Source organism: Zootoca vivipara, chromosome 1, assembly GCF_963506605.1.
Source record: "Zootoca vivipara chromosome 1, rZooViv1.1, whole genome shotgun sequence".
Lineage (NCBI taxonomy): Eukaryota > Metazoa > Chordata > Lepidosauria > Squamata > Lacertidae > Zootoca > Zootoca vivipara.
In genome coordinates this window covers 8,471,182-8,494,627 of record NC_083276.1, presented here as the reverse complement: position 1 = coordinate 8,494,627, position 23,446 = coordinate 8,471,182, and the positions used below count along the sequence as shown (strand labels likewise).

The 23,446-nt window shown below is 45.3% G+C and overlaps 1 protein-coding gene across 2 annotated transcripts in view; it reads right to left on the bottom strand.

Moving 5' to 3' along the window:
• PRKCH (protein kinase C eta) overlaps positions 1–20,731 on the bottom strand; it is a 112,997-nt gene extending 92,266 nt beyond the window's left edge. For both annotated transcript variants that reach the window (XM_060271345.1, XM_060271350.1), the window contains exon 1: positions 19,592–20,731. In XM_060271345.1, the coding sequence (XP_060127328.1) occupies positions 19,592–19,939 (348 nt within the window). In that variant the 5' untranslated portion in view covers positions 19,940–20,731. The remainder of the gene's footprint in view (positions 1–19,591) is intronic.
• Between the last annotated feature and the right edge of the window lie 2,715 nt (positions 20,732–23,446).

The following is a 23,446-nucleotide window of genomic DNA, read 5'->3' as shown; positions in this document are numbered from 1 at the left end:
GCTTCTCACAACAAGGGAACCGCCAGAAGGCCCTCGGTGCTGGACCTCAGTGTCCGGGCAGAATGTCCGGAGCCAGTACATAGAGGGCCACTCTTTGTGTTACGAAGCTATTATTGTCACTCTAAGGAAACCAAATCATTTCTGCCCAGGTGTATCTGCTTGCTTGTGTGAACAAAGGTTTCAGAGAGCGATCGCTTGGGTGTCTGTAAAAGGGGCAGCTTAAAGATACTGAGCAATGTCTTCCACCCCGCCCATCTGGCCGGTTTCCCCCAGCCACTCTGGGCGACTTCCAACAAAACATCAAAATACAGAAATCCATCAAACATTAAAAGCTTCCCTAAACAGAGCTGCCTTGAGATGCCTTCTAAAGGTCTGGTAATTGTTGTTCTCTTCGACCTCTGGTGGGAGGGCATTCCACAGGGTGGGTGCCACTACAGAGAAGGCCCTCTGCCTGGCTCCCTGAAACTTGGCTTCTCACAACAAGGGAACCGCCAGAAGGCCCTCGGCACTGGACCTCAGTGTCCGGGCAGAGCAATGGGGGAGGAGACGCTCCTTCAGGTATACTGGACCGAGGCCGTTTAGGGCTTTAAAGGTCAGCACCAACACTTTGAATTGTGCTCAGAAATGTACTGGGAGCCAATGTAGATCTTTCAAGACCGGTGTTATGTGGCCTTGGCGGCTGCTCCCAGTCACCAGTCTAGCTGCCGCATTCTGGGTTAGTTATAGTTTCTGGGTCACCTTCAAAGGTAGCCCCACGTAGAGCGCATTGCAGTAGTCCAAGCAGGAGATAACCAGAGCATGCACCACTCTGGCGAGACAGTCTGCAAGCAGGGAGGGTCTCATCCTGCGTACCAGATGGAGCTGATAAGACAGCCGCCCTCCCATCCTATCACCAGTCTTGAAGTTTCAGTTGTCAGACCAGTTGAGCTTTTATACATAGAAGGGTTATTTCCTTTGCCTTGAGCCAGCCCTGGGCTGACACCACAATATTAAGACATATCAGGGCACATGCATTGTTTGCCTTTGACCCTGGAAGCAGAGTAGACCAGGGTTCAAATCCCCACTCTGCCATGGAGCTCACTGTGTGACCCTGGGCGAGTCACTTCCACTCAGTCTAACCTACCTCACAGGGCTTTTGTCGGGATTAAATGAGGAAGCGGAGAATGACGGTACGCCACTTTGAGCTCATTGAGGGGTAGGTGGAATAGAAATGCAATAAATAATAGCAGCTGCCGACAGCATTCTCCTCCATGAATTGGCCCAATTCTCCTTTGAAGCCATCTAAGTGGGGGGCCCATCACTGACTCCTGTGGCAGGGAGTTCCACAGTTCCACTGTGTGCTGTGCTCCAACTTTGTGCCCCCACGCGAACGTCTGGCAATGTCAGAGGTGGGGTTATTGTTTTGGTTCAATCATTTACTTGTGTTTTATCTTGTATTTTGTTCTGTGAAATGCCTGGCGATCTCTCGATGAAGGGCGGTATATAAATTTAATAAATTTAATCATAATTTAAAATAAATACGCATGCCCACCTCCACACATAGGGGCCTGAGGGTGGAGAATCCAGCCCTTGGAAAATGCGCTGTCCAGGTTTAGGCCTCATCTGTTCCAAGTGACTTCCTCCCCCCCTCACACCACGCACTTTCTTTCTGCCAGAGATTCCTCTCGAGCGCAGCCAACTGCAGGTCGCGCCCGCTATAAATAGCTGTGTGGTAAATAGTGCAAGAAACTAATGACCGACCGGGAAAATTAAGAGCCGAGAAATGGAAAGATCTCAGAAGCTTGCGAGGCGCGAGAAACACCCACACGCGTCTGCAGTGTGGGTTTCTCAACGGGCCACAGGGGCGCTTGGCTGCGCGGAGCTCAGTTCCTGTGGGAAACAGTCGCTGAACACCCTGAGGTGTTCACCAGCTTCAGAAGCATGAAGTCAGTGAAACTACCCCAAAAAGCTCCTTTATCATCTACTGACTTCTAAATGCCTCACTTTTCAACACCGGTTTCTTAAAAACAACAACAACAACATGGAAACACCATCTAGCAACAGTGAGGTCAAGTGGTTAGAGTGTTGGACTAGGACCCAGGAGACCAGGGTTCGAATCCCCACTCAGCCATGAAGCTCACTGGGCGGGGCTTGGAGTCAGCCACCATCTCTTAGCTTAACCTACCTCACAGGGTTGTTGTGAGGGTGAAATGGGGAGGAGGAGGAGAAAACCATGCATACCACGTTGAGCTCCGTGGAAGATAAAGGTGGTATATAAATATAAATAAATAAACAAATAATGGCGCCACGTGCCTGATAGGTTGGGTTGCCCCGGCTGCCTGTACCTTCAGGGGTGAGGGCAGAGAGCACACTGGCGAAGGAGCACCCAGCAGGATTGAACTCATGAGTGGAGATTTCAATCCTGCATTCTGCAGGCATCTGCTTCAAATAGAGGAGCGGCCTCTGTAAAGGAGGACACCTGATGTCACAGGGGCGATAACGGCTACTCTAGAGTAACGACTCTTCCACGCGTTGCCTTTTCATGATTTTATTGGTGCTGAGTATTTACAGTGCAGAGCAGTGCTATGTACATGTTGTCAGTTAGGAGTCAGAACCTCCGAATGGATGTTTGCGCGTTTTTTTCCAGCAAAATAGTCTCGGGACACTGAATCTCCGCCCCCGCCGTTTCCGGCGCAATGCTGGGGTCGGTGGGCTAGGCCTTCCCCCCTTGCCTCCCACTTCCCGTCTCCCGCTGGGCATGGGCTCCGCTACCTTGCCTGAGCCTCGGACCCCACTTCCTGAGTCACCGCTTGAGCTATCCCCTTCCCTGCTACTACTGGCGCTGGGCGATGAGCTGGTGTGCAGAATGGGAGGGACCTGCCTGTATCTCTTGTCCCTCACACCTGACTACCCTTTTTTTTATTTTAGGACGCCTGGTTTACAGTCAGATGGGTGGGGAGGAACAACAACAACAACAACAACATGAAATGGTGTCTGGACTGCAGCACCTCAGACTGGGGGCTGCTCACATGACTGAATGCTGCTCTGCACCAGTGGGGTGGGGGAATTCCCTGCATGAAGAAGACTAGCATATCAAGGAGGTGAGAGCAAGTGAAATTCATAAAGGCAAGGCTCTTCCAAGGACTCTGTTGCTGCTCCCACTCGGAAGGATCAGGTCGAAGAGCCCTTTGCAGCTGCATCGTGACTCGCAGAGGGGAAGCAGAAGAATGACAGAATTGTAGAGTTGACCACGAGGATCACCTAGTCCAACCCACTGCAATGCAGGAATCTTTTTGTCCAATGTGGGACTCGAACCCAGAACCCTGAGACTGAGAGTTCCATGCTCTCCTGACTGAGCTATCCCAGGGGATGTGATCCAGTGGTGAGAGATAGCCCAGAGGCCAGAGGAGAGGAAAGCCTTTGGTGAGGATTTAGACCTTAACTGCCTGTTTGGCTTCATTGCTTAACACAGGCACAGGAGGGCTGAGCAATATCTGGTTTTCAACTTCATGATATATCACCAGCTAAGCATCGCGATATACTGGTATATCACAATGTCTGAAATAAGGATGGAGCTCTGTAGAGGCATCAGCTGGCTCCGCGCTTCCCCCAACATTGTGATTTCTGCATAGCACACAGACACTCACTCTCATCATGTTGCCAGGTCAAAAATTATGGATTTCAAACCTGTTTTGGACAATATATCAATATACTGCCCAGCCCCAAGGCACAGAACTTTGCATCGCCAGAAGGACCTGTGCTTTGTCCTGGAAAAACATTGGGCCCTGGCCTGGCTTGTGTGCAGACTGCTCCACGTGGCTAACCGTTTGAATTCTGCCCTCTCCCAACTGCTGGGAAGGATTAGGGGCATGGGAGAGAGCAATGGTACCCAGGGATAGCTCAAGTGACCGCCAGGTTAGGAGTTCACCTCAGGTGGCAGGCTGGGGACAGATCCAGAGCCTCAGCCTCAGCCTTCATTGCACCCAGGCCACCTCCAGTCACTTCAGACCAGACAGTGTCTGTGAGGTGTGACAGGAGGAAGGCTGACAATGAGGAGGCGGGGAACCATTTTCTGTTTTGCAGCATCTTGAGCCTGGGTGGGTGACCAGCATGAAAGACCGGGTGAAGCACAGGAGATTGGCCGCAAGGAGAGGGTTTTCTGACCGCCGCTACTCAAATCCCAAATTCAGAAACCCACGTCAAAATTTAAAGTGTGCAAGAAGATAAAGTCACTACCAGAGAAGAATGGCAGATCAAGTTGACGGATTGTGCCAAAATGGCCAAAATGACCGGAAGAATCGGAAATCAGGAAGACCAAAATTGTAATAAGGAATGGGGGAAATTTATAACAGCTTAAAAACCATTGCAAAGTGTTAAAATCCTTAGTAGGATCGGACTACCACTTGTAGTTTAATGGTGAATTTTGGACACAGTGGAGAGGAAAAAGATTTGGATCAACATAAAATATAAATGCAGGAGGAAATGATTAGCAATAGGACCCACAAAGGGGAGGCCAAGAGATTCCTTGGAATCTTGTTTTAATGTTGTATGTTGGATATGTGACTGTAAAATTTTAATCTGAAAAGCCAAATAATTTTTTTTAAGCGTGCAACGCAGCCCAAGCACATTTTGCCCTGCACCTGCCGCGCACGAAAACCTCTGCCAAAATATGTCAAAACAGCTGTGCTAATCTGACATGCCCCTCTGGCACCAAGAGGTTGCGATGTAATTACAACAGCCGTGGAGTCCTTATTACAGATGTCTGCTTCCTTACTGCCTCGTTGCTGCTTTGGTTTCGTTTTGGAAAGAAAGCAAAGGATCTGGGTCGAAGGCTGGAGAGACTTACTAAGTCCTTTGTGGTTGTGCCTCGTGGAATTTCCAGTGGGTTGTGTCTGGGAGAGGAGCCCTTCCCAGGGAGAGCCAGGCTTGATGCAACATCTCTTCCTGCTTCTTTCTGGGGGGTGGGGGGGTGGGGGACTATCAAAGGAGAGGCATGTGCAACAACAGAACTACCTGTTCCTCGGAAGAGCCCACTCCCTGCATTTTTGCATGAGTCACGGACCTGGTAAGGCCTCAGTTCTGGAAGGAAGCAAGCCCAAAGTAGAAGGAACTTGCTTTAAATACAGCCAGGCCATTAGCTGTCGATTAGCTACCAGGCTAGGTTTAAAGTGTTGGTATTGGTGTATGAAGAAGACAGCTTGAGACAAAGATCTAAGAGATCACCTCATCCCCTAATTGATTGCTGCATCCACCAGCCTATCCGGAGCTATGTTCCTCACGGCGTCAGGACTGGAGCTTTAATGTGGCACCCTTTGGAACTCCCTGCCACTGCAAATCAGCCAGGCACCTGCTTTTTTCGGTGCTGCTTAAAGGCGTTCGTCTTCTAAGGAGCCTTTGAAAATCATTATCTCAGCTGGAGTCTGTCTTAGATTTGAATTGGTTTTAGGCACATGCTTAAAACTACTTTTTATATTTATGACTGTTCTCAAATTTGTTTTTTATATATGCAACAGTTTCTTAACTTTTTTGCATATATTTATTTATAACATTGGGACCCAGGTGGCGCTGTGGTTAAACCACTGAGCCTAGGGCTTGCTGATCAGAAGGTCAGCGGTTCAAATCCCTGTGACGGGGTGAGCTCCCGTTGCTTGGTCCCAGCTCCTACCAACCTAGCAGTTTGAAAGCACGTCAAAATGCAAGTAGATAAATAGGAACCGCTACAGCGGGAAGGTAAACGGCGTTTCCATGTGCTGCTCTGGTTTGCCAGAAGCGGCTTTGTCATACTGGCCACATGACCTGGAAGCTATACGCCAGCTCCCTCGGCCAATAATGCAAGATGAGCGCGCAACCCCAGGGGTCCCTTTACCTTTACCTATAACATAATGAAGTATAACAGCATAGGGCAAGACAGGCGAACTAATATCAGTGTACTGGAAGAAGCAAAGATCACCAGTGTTGAAGCAAGGATTCTTCAACATCAACTTCGTTGGACTGGTCATGTTGTGCGGATGGCTGATGATCGTCTTCCAAAGCAACTACTCTATTCCGAACTTTAAAATGGAAAGCGTAATGCTGGTGGTCAACAAAAGAGGTTTAAAGACTGTCTCAAAGCAAATCTTAAAAAATGTAGTATAAACACCGACAACTGGGAAACACTGGCTTGCGAGCGCTCCAGTTGGAGAACAGCCTTTACCCAAGGTGTCATGGGCTTGGAAGATGCTCAAACTCAGGACGCAAGGGAGAAACGTGCTAAGAGGAAGGCACGCTTGCCAAATCCACACCGTGATCAACTCCCACCTGGAAACCAATGTCCCCACTGTGGAAGGACCTGGGGATCCAGAAGAAGAAGAAGAAGAAGAAGAAGAAGAAGAAGAAGAAGAAGAAGAAGAAGAAGAAGAAGAAGAAGAAGAAGAAGAAGAAGTTTGGTGGGGGGTTAGCAGAGATTGGCAAGCGAAACAAGCAGGGGTATCCGTCCCTGGTTAAGGCAAATTCACGCTAAAATGCTGGTGAATTTTCATGAGGACACACGCATGCGCATACTTGCAAATGAGGAAATGAGAAGAGCTGAAGTCAAGAATGGAAAAACGAGGAGCTGAAATGGACAGATTTGCCTGTCCCTGACCCTAGTGATGCACATGCACTCGTTATGCCCCATGCCAGGCACATATCCAACTGCCATGTGAAGAGATGTCACACATGTGCCAACACATGCGCACTGAGCTCCTCCATGCAAGGGCCAATCTGGAGGCTGCAGTGCTGCAACACTGCCAGAATAAGAATACCAGGGAGACTTGGATCGCTTCCAGGCAACCTGACCTGATTATCGTGCGTTGACCTTGATTTGGTTGCAGAGAGGTTATATACAATGTCGCATCAATAAATTTCCACCCCACACTTTCCAGTGTGTTCCCCCGTCATAGACCTTACTGCAAAAAAGTTCAGCGGGTGGGTGGGGGAGAGAACGGGTTTGCCCTGCATTGGTACCAAATTTGCTTTAATCGTGCAACCTGAATTTGCCTGCACGTGATTGAATCCCACCCACGCGAAAAAGATCAGAAATGAAACCACTGAACTCGGTCCGTGATGCAACATTAAGAACGAAAGACGTTCCTCCTAAGATCCCACTCTTGCTACAGAACCAGCCGATCTACATCTCCCCATGGAGCGTGGCTCTCTCTATGGGCCATGTGTAGGCAAAACCTCATTTGTTAAGCCGAAACGAATATGTTCAAACAAACTCCACCCACATTGCATAATGGACGGAGAGACTCAGAGGGAGGCAAAGAGTTTTGTTTACCTTTGTCTAATACCTGCCACAAGAAGCAAGATCACAAGTGGAACTACAGATGCCCTATCAAAAACCACAGGTAAGGCAGTTCCAGGGGAGGCAAAACTCCAGGGCAAACCACCCTGAAACAACTCAATAAATGTGTTATCTCATCTCCCTGGCCTGTAGGACTGCCATGAAAAAGAGGAAGCCGCTGAACATTATCCTCCTTTTCAAAGGCTTGATCAAGGCATAGTGTTCTATCCTTGCAATATTCATCTGAGTACAGGAGAAATTTTAAGTTTCGCACTTAAAGGTGAACCTAAACAAACTCACACTTCCCCCAAAAAGGAGAGTCATCCTTCAGAATTTCACACGGCTCTAAATTTCACAACGCAGCTCTCAAAGCCACTTGTCTGTGTTTTGACAGTTACCGGCATCCGTCTGTGTTTGAAAGCTATGATTTAATGGCTCACTCTTTCCTTACTGTGCAGGACCCATAGCGGCATTTCCTTTAAGGACAAAGGCTCAGAAAGAATCTATAAGTATGGGCACAATTGCACTGCCTGGCTAGATCACACCAATTCCACCAATCCCAGTGTTCTGTTTCCAATGATGGAAAGCCAGAATGCTTTGGCAGCTCACAGGGCAGGAAGGACGGTTACAACCAGCCCATTGTCATCCACAAGCACTTGATACTTCACCTTTGAACGTGAAGATAGTTTCATGGTGAAGAGCCTTCAGCAAATCTGTCTTCCAGGAGAATGTCTAGCCCTTCCTCGTCACAGACATCTAAGCTGCCAATCATCACCATTCCAGTCTTGTAGCAAGAGAGGGTTCCACAAGATAACAGCATTTTGGGTTGCCTGGTTGATACTGGCCCATGAGAGAGTCTTCCCCATTTGTGGGGTTCTCTCTCCTCCTCATTATGACCATTCAGGAAGAACTGAAATGCATTCCAGTTATACCCAGGCATTTTACAACGGAAAAGTACCTGTCCTGGCAATCTTGGAATGATTAGCTGTCAGGGTATGTCAGAGGTTTTTGATGTTTCTTATTTTCGATGAAGAATCGATGCTTTTGAATTATGGTGCTGGAGGAGACTCTTGAGAGTCTCATGGACTGCAATTAGATCAAAGCTATCCATTCTTAAGGAAATCAGCCCTGAGTGCTCCCTGGAAGGACAGATCGTGAAGCTGAGGCTCCAATACTTTGGCCACCTCATGAGAAGAGAAGACTCCCTGGAAAAGACCCTGATGCTGGGAAACGAGGAGAAGGGGACGAAACAGGGCGAGATGGTTGGACAATGTTCTCAAAGCTACCAACATGAGTCTGACCAAACTACGGGAGGCAGTGGAAGACAGGAGTGCCTGGTCCATGGGGTCACGAAGAGTCGGACACGACTAAACAACTAAACAACAACAATTTTTCAGTGTACCATTTTGCAGATTTGTTATTGGACATCCTGGATCCTGGGCTCTTTTGGAAGGAAAAGTAAATGAATACCCGGGCAGGGTGCCAGGCAGGTAGTTATATCTGCAGAAAGAAGAACTTCCTTTTACTCGTCTGACCCTTCTACCCGCCAGCTTCTTGGGGTAAACCTCTTCATCGCTGCCGTTATGTCACGGCCTGTTCACTTTCGCTTTCCCCTCTGGACGCAATCCACACAACTGCCCAGAGGGAGAGATTATATCATAGGATTGTGGGGTTGGAAGGGACCCAAGAGACCTCTAGTCCAGGGGTAGGCAGCCTAAGGCCCGGGGCCGGATGCGGCCCAGTCGCCTTCTCAATCCGGCCCGCGGACGGTCCGGGAATCATCGTGTTTTTAGATGAGTAGAATGTGTCCTTTTATTTAAAATGCATCTCTGGGTTGTTTGTGGGGCATAGGAATCTGTTCATTCCCCCCCCCCCAAAAAAATATATAGTCTGGCCCCTCACAAGGTCTGAGGGACAATGGACCGGCCCACGGCTGAAAAAGGTTGCTGACCCCCTGATCTAATCTAACCCTCTACAATGAAGGAATCTTCAAAGCTGACTCCTCACTCCCGTTGCTGCTCGTTTGCTAGGAGAGATCATAGAACCGTAGAGTTGGAAGAGACCACAAGGGCCATCCAGTCCAACCCCCTGCCAAGCAGGAAACACCATAAAAGCATTCCTGACAGATGGCTGTCAAGCCTCTGCTTAAAGAAGGAGACTCCACCACACTCCTTGGCAGCAAGTTCCACGGTTGAACAGTTCTTACTGTCAGGAAGTAAGAAGGAGACTCCACCACACTCCTTGGACTGTTTGGACGCCTCAGGAACAGTGGTGAAGCCATAGTTTATCTGTTATCTCTGAATCAGGTCAATGGCATTATGGTGCAGTGTATATTATTGGATGCAGGGAGGACTGCTGTGTGGTCCAGCCCCCTCGGGAATATCTCAGCCGCCTTCCCTGTAGGCTCAGCGGTCATTTGAAGAATTCACCAGGGAGCTCACAGCCTTGTTAGTTTCTGTCGCATGGGCGCAGTCCAAAGGCCCGCGAAATAAGCTATGAAATGCAGCAAATAACTTACATCGCAAAGGAGGAAGTATTAGTTTGTCTTCCATCAGCAGTGGAGCCGCCTGCAAGCAAGGCATGTTTAAGTGTCAGTGGAAATGATGGAGGAAGAGGATGAAGGAGTCAGCCCTGGCAGAAGACTTGGGAGATTATAAGAAAACCAGGGCAAGGAATTCTCTTGCTGCGATTCCTGCACTGGAGAGGGTTGGACTAGATAACCCTTGGGGTACCCTTACAACTCTATCTATGGAATGGGGAACCTGTGAACCTCCAGCTGTCGTTGGAGCACAACTCCCATCATCTCTGACTGCCGGCTACATTGGCAGGAGCTGATGGGTGTTGATCGGGGGGGGGGGGTCCCACAGATTCCCCATAGAGATGGGGGACAATTCCGCCCAGCTCTCATTTCAATGCAAACCTAGTTCTGAATTAACACTTCCCAAAACAAACCGAAAATGCAGGTACGTTTCAAACTGCCTCTGAATTTTGCAATGTGGTTTTCAAAAAAAAAAAAAAACCCTGCAAAAAGCATATATACTGTATATGGGGAAAGTGTAGTTTTTTTAAAAAATGCATATGTTCCTTCGAAGCAACATGCAAAAGTGCATTGTTAAGGGAAATTGCTGGCAAAAAAATTTACATTAGGCAAAAATCAGTGCCGGATTTACGTATAAGCTAAACAAGCTATAGTTTAGGGCCCCACTCTCTTGGGGGCCCCCCAAAAAATTAAAGGAAAAAAACCTGGATGTGCATTTCTAAAAAAAATTTATGTGCAAATGGCTTTACATACCTGTTAGGTCCATAAATTACCATATATTCAACACAAAAAACAGCAAAAAATTGTTGTTGACAAAGGACAGCTGGACATATAAAGGGCCCCATTATCTTCAGTAGCTTCAAACCTAAATCCAGCCCTGGCAAAAATGCACACACAAAATGTCTTCTTTAGGAGGAATGCGCACGGAGACACTAGTGAATTTTTCAAATCACAAGCTGATGCAAACTCAACATAAGATTAGATGTGCAAGATAGTTGGCAAAAAAAATATGTCGCCTTCGCACAGCAAATCTTCCACCTTTTGCAAACGTGCGAGATTTTGAACTGCACAGGATAAAAGATAAAATAGAAATAGATCGTGCTTGGCCACTCACAGGACTGAGCTAATCATTTTGAAAAGTTTTTAAGGCTGTGATTCCACACACACTTACCTGGCAGCGAGATTCCATAGAAACAATGATATTTACAGCTGAATAAACCCATATTGAATTGTGCTTCCAGTGACTCTCAAACTTACTGTTTTCTCTTCTCCCTCCCTCCCCACCCCCATCAAATGAGCCCCATTTGTTTTAGCCATTAAAATGCAAGGGTTTCGGCGGAAATGGAATCCTGATTGAAAAACCCATTCATCTGATTCATTTCTCTTCCAATTTCTTTTCATTAATATGTTGCAGCTCATAGACTTGGATGCGACTTTATTCAAAAAGAAGCCTGCGGATCCTGCTGAGAAGCAATCAGACACATTTCCTGGAGAAATAAACATTGGCTCACCCAGGAAATATATATATATATTACAAGAATGGTAGGCACCACCTTTGGGTATTTTGAATGCCAGATAACAGGTGCACCCGAAAAACACCAGACGCTGGGATTGGTTAAGGAGCAGAGGAAGGATTTCTGAAAACACGTAATTAACTGATGGAACGCCTTGCCACAAGGTGCAGCGATAGCCATTAGGTTTGATGGCTTTGGAAAAAACAGGCAAAAGTCCTGGGGGAACAGGCCTATCAAGGCTTCTGCCTTCTTTTTGGTGAGTATGGTGAAATGTGCTATTGATTCGTGTATTTGAAGCATTTCCTATGTGCTCTTCATTGCACCGCAATTACAACTCAAACACTCTCAAATTCGCAACACAGGTGCTAAAATCGAGGCAGGCGAATCAGCAGCACCTCATCTAACAACAACGATACTGGCATCAGATGTTACTGAAAGACAGGTGCCCAAGACTTAAAAGAGCAGGTGCCAACTAGGTCACAGAAGGTAGGGGGTTCTGAAGCTGGGGTGCCACCACTGAGAAGGCCGCCTCTCATGTTGCCATTTAGCAGACCTCAGCCGAAGATGGTGTGATCCAAAGGAAAAACTCACTGGCATAGCCCAGTACACTAACCATTGGGGGCTGCTGCCCATTGGGACTCATAAGGACCTCCACTGGTTCAAAACTCACACTGTATGGATGGTACTTGCATGTTCAAAGAGGACGAACCTTCAAATACCACATGATCGGAGGGCAGGATAACACAGGAAGCTGCCTCAGGCCACCTCAGACCTATGGTCCATCTTAATCTCCAGGGCTTCAAGCAGGAACCTTTCCCAGCCTGACGTGGAGATGCTGGAATTGAACTTGGGAATTTTTGCATGCACAGCAAATGCTCTACCACTGAGATACGGACATTCTCTGGTAGATGCCCATTGCCTGAATACCAAGCTTGCTTTCTCAAGCTCTGGAGGGTAGGAATTCAGCCAATGGCTTCAAGTTACAAGGAAGGAGATTCCGACTCAACATCAGAAAAAACTTTCTGACCGTAAGAGCTGTTCAGCGGTGGAACGAACTCCCTCGGGAGGTTGTGGACTCTCCTTCCTTGGGGGTTTTCGGGGAGAAGTTTGGTGGCCATCTGTCCTGGATGCTTCAGCTGAGATTCCTGCATTGCAGGGGGTTGGACTAGCTGGCCCTCGGGGTCCCTTCCAATTCTATGATTCTCTGATTCCTGGAAGCTCATGGTGAAGGTTGGGTAAGAAATGTAATACGCGGACCTCAAAAACCTCAGGGGGGGTTACCCTGAGGGTCGTGGCACCCAGCAGCGCCCTGCGTGCTCTCCTGCACCCGGTTTTTATTGCTTGAGAGCCGGGCGGAGGATCGAGCTGCGGGCGCGAAGGGGGAGAGACCACTGACTCCGTTAAGTGCAGTCTCTGGCTTCCGATGGTAAGCGGCAAGTTTCCTTAAATTAAAATTAATCTGAGGAATAAAGAAGGTGGAAATTGGATTTGAAGTGAGGTTAACAATCGGATTTTTGAAGCTGTGGGGCGCAAAAAGGGAGTCCGTCCCAACAGCGGGGGAAAATGGCGCAGGAAAGAGATCGGAGGAGCTGAGCAACGGAAAGCGAAACTGACTGACTGCGGAGTGAGTTCTTTCAGAAGTCCTTGATTACTTTGTAACAAGGCAAGTTTTGATGGTGGAAAAGAGTTACTTAGAGATTATATATTGATACTTTGTCTCTATCTTGGGGGTGGAACTGCAAGCGATCTGGATATTTTATATTCTCTGCGCTCTAGCCCGGAAATCAGAGGGGCTCTGAGCTGCCTGAGTGCTTTATTTATACCGCTGCAGCACCGAAGGAGGGAATATGAAGGCTGATTTCTTTACAATTATGAGCAAAGCTAAAATTGTTCCCCAATAACTGAGAGTTCGAATGGGGGGGTCGATTTTGGATTAAGCCAGCAAGTGGCTGAAGAGGGGATTCATTGTTTTGGAATTATGGATCTGGGGTCTCTACTTTTCCTTATTTGGATTAAGCCGACAAGTGGCTGAAGTATTTGGTTTCTTTGGGGTCTTATTGGATTTAATATGTGGATTAAGCCTACAAGTGGCTGAAGAGTTGCGGGACTTGGCTTCTTTGTTTCAGGTTTTAAGAAATAAAAGGGGGACCCTGCTGTTTGAGAGCTGAAGAGGGATTTTGTTAAAAAGGGGACTGAACTATTGTAACTATTAACTGTTGTTTCTCTGCCTTTGGGAGTGGAAAAGTACTGGAAGGCTTGGGACTGTAGAGCGTTAGACCCAGTGGCAGAAGGAACAATAGGTGAATCTGGGTCCTGGAATTAAGTATAGTGCCACCTAGGGGCTGATAGGACACTGCAGGTTTATTGTAAGAATTTACTAATACCGATCCCCCTAGTGGTGAAGAGGGGAACTTCCCCTCTTAAAATTTTCTTTTCTGCAGGAGAATGGCTGGCAAAGAAGAAAAGAAGGCAGCAGGAACACCAAAAGACAGAAGAGGCTCAAAGCAAGAAGAAGTCAAGGATTTAGAAGCTTTATGGCAAAAAATTAAAGATGAATTTAAACATAGTGAACAACGAATGGACAAGAAATTGGGAGAGATTGATAAGAAGATTGAAGGAGCTGTGGGAGAATTATCGACTCAAATAAAAGACTTGTCGGTGAGATCCAAAACAATGGAAGAATCAATCAAGAAGACCCAAAAAGATGTAAAGGAGGTCAAAAAAGAGACAGATAAAGTGAAAGATAAAATGAAGAAAATGGACCGGGCACATGAACAAATGCTGGATAATTTAGCATTAATTGAAATGAAGCAAAGGCAATTGAATGTGAAATTGAGGGGTATTCCCGAAGAATCAGGAGAAGATATTAAATCAAGGATAATTGCTGAACTGGCAAAATGGATGGGAAAGACGGATGAAGAAGTGAGCCAGACAATTGTAAATGTATTCAGAATTAAGGTAAAATCAGCAAAGGCCAAAGCCAGGAAAGCGCCTGGTGATTGCGTGGTGATTCTCAATTCAATGGAGATGAAAAATGAGATTTTAAGCTTGAGTTTTACCAATAAGCTAATCATCGGAGGCAAGTCTATAATCGTGTTTAAAGAAATTCCAGGAAGATTTTTGAAAAAACGCGACAATTATAAAGCAATGGTGGCCCTGCTCAGGAAAAATGGAATCCAACATAGATGGGAATACCCTGAGGGAATAATGTTTTTCTACAAAGAGAAAAGACATGTGCTGACAAGTATGCATGACATTGGGAAATTCTTGAGAAAATATGAAAAGTTTTTGGGAGAGTTGACCCCAGATCTGGCTGTTTTAGCCGAAGCGACAGCAGAGGAAGAAGAAGAACCAAAACCACAAAGAAGAAGAAGAAAGAAAAAAGAAGAAGAAGAAAAATCTGAGGAAGAGGACCAGGGAAAAGAAGAAGAAGAGGATAAAGAATCAGAGAGTGAAGAAGAAGAAGAGGATAAAGATTTAAGCAAGAAACCCGACCAAGACTAGATAATATTTTTTCTTCCTGAAATTAGGAAGTAAAATGGCGTTGAAGATACATTCCTGGAATGTGAATGGCTTAAATAATAAAGTTAAAAGAAATAAAATTGATCATATTTTGAAGAAGAAAAATTTGGATATAATTTGCCTTCAGGAAACACATGTGGCGAAAAAACATAATTATATTCTTAGAAATAAAAGGTTGGGTAAAGAATTTATTAATTCGGCAGAAAATAAAAAGAGAGGAGTGGTTTTGTATGTAAAAGATAAATTGGACCCGAAGCTGATTTTTAAAGATGAAGAAGGAAGAATGATAGCGGTCCAAATATCGACCCAAGGAGAAAAAACGTTGGTGGTGGGGATCTATGCGCCGAATGAAAACAAAGCTGAATTTTACAAGAATTTGGAGGAAAGGTTGATAGATTTCATGGACCAAAAGATAGTACTTATGGGCGATTTCAACGGAGTGACAGTGCCAGAGTTGGATAGGACAAAGAAAAGAAAGAACGAGGGTAAATTACCGAAATCTTTCTTTGAATTGGTAGAAAACCTGGGCCTAGTGGACATTTGGAGGTTAAAGCACCCTACGCTTAAACAGTTTACATTCTTCTCAGAACCAAATCAAAGTTCTGGAAGAATAGATCATATATGGATCTCCAAAGAATTAGTGCCCAGGGTGAGTAAAATAGAGATAATACCACGAACACTGTCAGATCATAACTCAATATTTATGGAAATGAAAAGCAAAGATCAGAATTCATTTAGGTGGAGAATGAACGAAGAGCTTTTCGAAGACAAAGAGGTGGTGAAAAAAGCCAAGAATGTTTTGAAAGATTATTTTTACTGGAACCTACACAAGGACACTGGATTGGATATGGTATGGGATGCAAGTAAAGCAGTGATGAGAGGCTTTCTAATACAGCAAAACAGTTTTCTGAAACGAAAGAAAGAAAAGAAGAAGGAAGAAATTCTGAAATGTCTCATGGAAAATGAGAAAAACCTGATAGATAAACCAGAGAATCAACAGATTAAAAATAACATAAAGATGTTACAGACACAATTCTCTATGTTGATCAATCAGGAGATAGAGTGGAAAATAAAGCAGATGAGACAAAAGAATTTTGAATCAGCGAATAAAACAGGAAAATGGCTAGCTTGGCAATTAAGGAAACGTCAAAATCAAAATACGATAGTGAAGATAAATATGGAAGGAAAAGTAACTGAAGAACCAAAGGAAATAAAGAAAGCCTTTCAAAAATTCTATAAAGAGTTGTATTGCAAAAAGAAAGAAGAGGAGAAGAAGATCAGTGACTATTTAAGAAAATATGGATTGAAACAAATCCCAGAAGATGAAAGAAAGAAACTTAATAACAGGATAACAATACAAGAAATACACCAGGCAATAACGAGAATGAAATTAGGAAAAGCCCCAGGACCAGATGGATTATCAGCAAAATATTATAAAGTTCTAAATGGACAGTTGGTACCAATTCTAGAAGAAGTGATGAATGATATCCTTGTAGGAGGAAAGATCCCTAATACATGGAAGGAAGCGTATATAACATTGATTCCAAAACCAGGAGTGGACGGCTTAGAAGTTAGAAATTACAGACCAATCTCTTTATTGAATAACGATTATAAGCTTTTTGCAGATATAATGTCCAAGAGATTGAAAGAAGTTTTGAATGAAATGATACACAAAGATCAAGCTGGTTTTCTTCCTGGCAGACAGTTAAAAGACAATGTTAGACATATTATAGATGTAATAGAATATCTGGAAACCAAGATAGATAAGCCAGCAGTGTTAATGTTTGTGGATGCAGAGAAAGCATTTGACAATATATCTTGGCTGTTTATGAAGAAGAATTTGGAATCGATGGTTGGTAAAGATTCATTTCTGAATGGGATCGAGGCAATATATTCAGAACAAAAAGCAAGATTGATTATTAATAATACATTAACAGATTATTTTGACATCACAAAAGGAACTAGACAGGGGTGTCCTTTATCTCCTTTATTATTCATCATGGTCCTGGAAGTACTATTGAACAGACTAAGAGATCTTTCAACTATCAGAGGAATTAAAGTAGGCGCGAAACAATTCAAAGTGAAAGCCTTCGCGGATGATTTAGTTTTAACTTTGGAAAACCCTAATGAAAGTGTTGCAGAGGCTATAGAAGAAATTGAGAAATTTGGACAATTAGCAGGATTTAAATTAAATAGACAGAAAACAAAGGTTATGGCAATGAATATGACGAAAGAGGAAAAGCAAGAGTTACATCTAAAATACGGTTTCGATGTGGCAAAAAAAGTAAAATACCTCGGAATATGGATGACAGCTAAGAATATTAATTTATATAGTGATAACTATGAACCAGTATGGAGAGAAATAAAGAAAGACCTGGAAAGGTGGACTAATATGAACATGTCATTTCTAGGAAGAATAGCAGCAATTAAGATGAACATTTTACCTAAAATGTTATTCTTATTTCAAACTATACCTGTAGTGAAGGGTACAAGACAATTTCAAGAATGGCAGAAGACTTTGTCAAGATTTGTCTGGCAGGGGAAAAAACCTAGAATAAAACACAAAATCTTGGTGGATAGAAAAGAAAGAGGCGGTTTCTCCCTACCAGACTTAAGACTTTATTATGAAGCGTCTTGTATGTGTTGGATTAAAGAGTGGATAACGTTAAAGAATACTGATCTGCTAGACTTGGAAGGTTTTAACAATAGATTTGGATGGCATGCATATTTATGTTATGATAAAAAGAAGTCCCACACTGGGTTTACTAATCATGTGATAAGGAGATCTCTGTACGAGGTGTGGGAAAGAAACAAAATGCTGTTAGAGACTAAAAAACCATGGTGGGTTTCACCAGTAGAGGTATTAACAGTTAAGAAAGTAAATATGGAGGGGAGGTGGGCCACTTATGAGGAAATCTTGACAAGGACTGAAAAAGGATGGAGACTTAAACCCTATGAAGAAATTAAAGGAGTTTTAACAGGATGGATACAATATCATCAAATAAATGATGTTCTTAGGGAGGACAGAAAAATAGGATTTGAGGATAAAAGGTCCAAATTCCAAATAGAAGTGCTTGAAGGCAAAACAAAGCTTCTGTCAAAAACGTATAATTTGCTGTTAGAGTGGTATACAAAAGATGAGTTGACAAAAGAAGCGATGATTAAATGGGCAAAAGATTTTGGGCATAATATTGAATACGATGCGTGGTTGAAATTATGGACTCAAACCTTGAGATTTACAGCATGCACTGCCTTGAAAGAAAATGTGTATAAGATGATGTATAGATGGTATTTAACACCAGTTAAATTAGCCAAAATGTTTAGAATGAGTGACAAAACTTGCTGGAAATGTAAAGAGGGAAATGGTGAATTTTATCATATGTGGTGGACATGCGATAAGGTAAAAAGATTTTGGGAGATGTTGTATAATGAGTTGAAAAAGATGTTTAGATATACCTTCCCAAAAAAACCGGAAGCATTTTTGCTAGGAATAATGGGAGAAGAGATTAGAAAAGAAGATCAAGTATTGTTTATGTATGCGACAACCGCGGCTAGGACTTTGTTAGCCCAAAAATGGAAATTACAGGAATTACCAACAATTGAGGAGTGGCAGACTAAAATGATGGACTATGCTGAACTCGCAAGGATGACTTGCAAGATTCGCGACCAGGGGGAGACAAGGTTTCAAAAAGACTGGAGTAAATATGTGGATTATATGGAGAAAAACTGTAGATCTTTAAAAACACTTGCAGGATTGAAGTAAATCCTACGAATTGATTAAAAAGTCAAAAAGGAACTGCAAGAAGGGAGTCAACAAGAAACCCGCGTGAAGGGAGGGGGGGAAGTCGTAGCTCGGCAGAGCAGGATGTTAGATGAAAATTTATAATGTTTTGTATAAAAGAATGTTTTGTTTTTTATTATTTTAATTGGCTAAATTTGGAAAACTGAATAAAATTTATTTAAAAAAAAAAATGTAATAAACAATATTATAAACAATATAAACAATAAAAACAATATCCATCATTGTATGATGGCCGAGGTAAATCTTTGGTCAGGCCCAGCAAGATAATTAGAATCATAGAATCATCATAGAATCATAGAGTTGGAAGAGACCACAAGGGCCATCCAGTCCAACCCCCTGCCAAGCAGGAAACACCATCAAAGCATTCTTGACATATGGCTGTCAAGCCTCTGCTTAAAGACCTCCCAAGAAGGAGACTCCACCACACTCCTTGGTAGCAAATTCCACTGCCGAACAGCTCTTACTAATGTTTAGGTGGAATCTTCTTTCTTGAAGTTTGAATCCATTGCTCCATGTCCGCTTCTCTGGAGCAGCAGAAAACAATTCATTTGTTCTTTTAAGTTCCCAGGTGTCAGGCTTCTAGCTACCCTGATAACCAGGGTTTTTGCACGCGCACGCACACACATGCACACATATACCGGAAAAAGCCTTGATTCCACCCCCCAAACCATCAAATACCCCAAAGCAGGGAAGAGAGTCCTTGAGCATAAGTATGTGCATGGGGAAACCTATGGCCCTCCAGATGTTCTAGTTTCCATTATCCATAGCCAGCACGGCCAATGGCCAGGGAGAAGGGGAGTTTTAGTAGTCCTGCCACATCTGGAGGGCCACAGGTTCCCCCAGCCCTGGTAGACACATCACACATCCCATTACAAATGGGCACAGGTGCCAAGCTCCCTTAGATGCCAAGCAGCCCCAGGTCAGTGACTCACCCAGCCTTCGAAGCTGTCCGAGGACCCGGTGCCGTGGAGGAGGTCATGGAAGTGCACGGTGCAATTGGCCACAAAGTCGTCGTAGCCAATGGGGGTGCCGTGGAAGACGGCCAGTTCCAGCTGCCGCCCGTCGTTGACCGGGGCGCAGAACTCCTCGTTGTAGGTTGGCGTGTTGGTCTTCTGCTTGGTGCTGGTCTGCCCCACCCTCACCTGGTCCACGCTCAGCGTGATGTAGGGGTCCAGGAGCTGCTGCCCCTTCTTGAAGAGCGAGTGCCTGAGGGACCAGCGGGTGGGCTGCAGCCCCACCGCCTCCCCGATGCGCACCTTCATGTAGCCGTTGAACTTCATGGCTCCGAGAAACAGAGGGATGCGTCCTCTTCAGAGAAGGAAGGTGCTGTACTACTGAGTCTGTGGTAGCCCAGAGAGTAGCGTGACAGTCCTCAGGGGACAGGGCAGCCTGCGGTGGCAGCTCCTGGTCGCTGGGCCATGCTGTCTCAAGGGCACCGACCCAAACCCAGCCCTTTGCCCTGCCTTCCCTTTCCAGGAAAGAAGGAGACGAACCAAGCTGCTGAATCACTTCTCTTCTTCACAGTGGAGAGGAGCTGATTCCTTCACCTCCTTTGGGAGATAACAGGAGCATGGAAACACAAAGAGAGAGGGGGGGAGCAAAGCAGCCTCCCAGAGCCCCGCCGTCTGGTGCCAAACACCCCAGCGCTCCCGGCTGTGTGCACATCAGCAACCGAACACCCTTGGCTGTTCTTGGTTCTCACAGACAAACCGCTTCAGTTTCTCCCCCCTCCCTTTAGTTCAGGAAGAAACTGCAGCGGAGTGAGAGAGGAGGGAAAAAAAACACCTCTCTTTTTTCCCCTTTCCTGAGCCGCTCACCCAAACCACAAGCCACAAATCCACAGATAAGAGAGAGCTGGCTTCAGTTCAGCAGAATCTTCCTCTCTCTCTCTGCTCAGGTTTTGCTTCCTTCCTTCTCTTGCCCGGGTGGTTTGAGAAGAGCTTCTCCTCCTCCTCCTCCTCCTCCTCCTGAGAGACAGGGAGAGAGAACAACCCAACACAAGTGGTTGTTGAGCAAGGGGAACACCTGAGGGATGTGACTAGCCCACGAGAAGGGAAGGCCAAGGGGTGGAGCTTCCAGCTAACCCTGCAAGGACTTGTCCCGGCTGCTGCTGCTACTGCTGCTATAGCTCTAACCTGTTCTTCAGAACTACAGCTGTCATTTTATCACAAGCACACACACTAAAAAAAACCCCTTGTAGTGCAAAGAGCTCTCTTTCTCGCCCCCTGCTGGCTCTTTTGCTGAGAAAGGTCTTTGGCCAATTCCTGCACCTTCAGATTCCTCCAGGAAGGCGTGTCTCCAAAGCCACTTATTTGAATCTCTGTTGGCAACTTCGCTCCCTCCCACTTTCTTGGGGGAGGAGCCACAGCAAAATTAACATCTTGCCTCAGAGGACAGGACCAGCCGGAAAAGGTGGGTGAAATTTCTCCTCCTCTCAACTCCTTTACACCTCAACCCATATGGAGGCGCATCTTGCATTTTTTTAAAAATAAAAAATTGTTTTCTTTACCCCCCCCCCTTTTAAGCATATTTTTATTGGGTTTTATAAATTTACAAAGCTAAACATGAAAACAATAAGTAAGGCATCATAACAAATAAGAACCATCCCATATTCATTCCTATTCAAGTAAGAAATTCCTATTATTGAGTAAGAAATGTAATAAACAATAGCAATGTCCATCATTGTATGATGGCCGAGGTAGATCTTTGGTCAGGCCCAGCAAGATAATTCATTTGTTCTTTTAAGTTCCCAGGTGTCAGGCTTCTAGCTACCCTGATAACCAGGGTTTTTGCACGTGCACACACACACACACACACACACATATACCGGAAAAAGCCTTGATTCCACCCCCCAAACTATCAAATACCTCAAAGTATTTTAAGCTTTAATAGCAGACAGGTTACGGGGAAGTGGGGTAGAAATAAAAGAAAGATCATTTTTAAAATAACAATAAGTTGTCACACAGTCGCCCACAGGATACTGCTATGCGGTCTACTGAGTCAACAGCAAAACATACCAAGTGAAAAAAGGAGGTGCGGTCTATGATTGTAGTCACACGCCCATCATGTCATGTCATAAGACTGGGTTCGGCTGGCAGATTGTTTGGGCTGTGTTTAGTGTATTTCATAAGAACGGGAGAGGGTTCTGTTTGCCAGCTGTTCAGAGCTTTAACAACAGGTTGATAAACAAGGGGGCAGCAAGGCATCACGACATTTTTCATTCAGAAAATCCCAGGATTAATCAGTCCCAGAAACCTCCCATTGAATGGCTGTAAGCACCGAGATTGGGAAAACTCCCTGGAGAGTTATTGTTGGCCAGAACACACAGCAACAGATGTCTAGGTTGTATCTCCACTGCCAGACACAGGATCTCAAGTAGAGGAGTGCTCTTGTGCTCAGGTCATGCATGTGGGCTCAGAGTTGGAAGGGACCTGAGGGTCATCTAGTCCAACCCCCCTGCAATGCAGGAATCTCACCTAAAGCATCCGTGACAGATGGCCACCCAACCCCGGCTTAAAAACCTGCAAGGAAGGAGAGTCTACCACCTCCCGAGGGAGGCCGTTCCACTGTTGAACAGCTCTTACCGTCAGAAAGTTCTTCCTGATGTTGAGTCAGAATCTCCTTTCTTGTAACTTGAATCCATTGGTTCGAGTCTTACCCTCTGGAGAAGGAGAAAGCAAGTTTGCTGGGTCTTTCATGGGACAGTCCGTTAGATACAATGGTACCTCATGTTGCGTACAGGATCCGTTCCAGAGCGCCGTACGCAACATGAGCAGTACGCAACATGAAGCACCGCGTCTTCGAATGTGCGTGGCATGATTCGGCACATGTGCATGATGTCATTCGTCGTGTCTGCACATGTGCAAACCGCTGAACCTGGAAGTAACCCGTTCCGGTACTTCTCATAGCTGCCAAGTCTCCCGTTTTCCCCGGGAAAACCCCTTTTAAACTTACCTTTTCCCGGTGGTCCCCCGTATCACTTCGTCTCCCGTTTTTCTCCGTTATTTTCTCCTGCCGGCGGCCATTTTTTTTCTTTCCAATTTGCCCTTCTATGGGCAACAAAAATGGCCACCGCCAGCTTCAAAAGTCGCATCTACGCATGTCCGGAAGTGCATAGACGTGACTTCCGGTGTTGGCGGTGGCCATTTTTTGTGCCCATAGATGGGCGGAGCGACACCGGAAGTTGCGTCGGCGCACTTCCTGACATGCGTACAAGTGACTTTCGAAGCCAGCGGTGGCCATTTTTGGTGCCCATAGAAGGGCAAAGCGACACCGGAAGTTACATCGACGCAACTTCCGGTGTCAAATGGCTGCCGGTCCCGGATTCTGCAGTCCGGAACTTGGAAGGTAAGGGTACTTCTGGGTTCGGCGCGTACATATCCTGTGTCATACGCAACCCACAGCATTCATAACAAGAGGTATGACTGTATTTGAAGATGGCTTTCATATCTCCTCTTTACCAGGCTAAACATACCCAGTTCCCTCAACCGTTCCTCATAAGGCTTGGTTTCCTGATCCTGTGTCAACTTGGTTGCCCTCCTTTGCAGGTTCCAACTTGTCAATATCCTTCATAAATTGTGATGACCAGAACTGGACACAGTATTCCAGGTGTGGTCTGTCAACATCTGGTTGGCCATTGAGAGGACAGGATGTTGTTGAGATGTGTGCAGTTTTCAACAGTTCATTCTGCCATCTTGATTCCGAATCATGTCCAATAGTAATAGTATCCAAACATAGATGAAAACCTGCTTCTCAGTCTCAGGAACCATTGTGCCAAATTGGGTTGC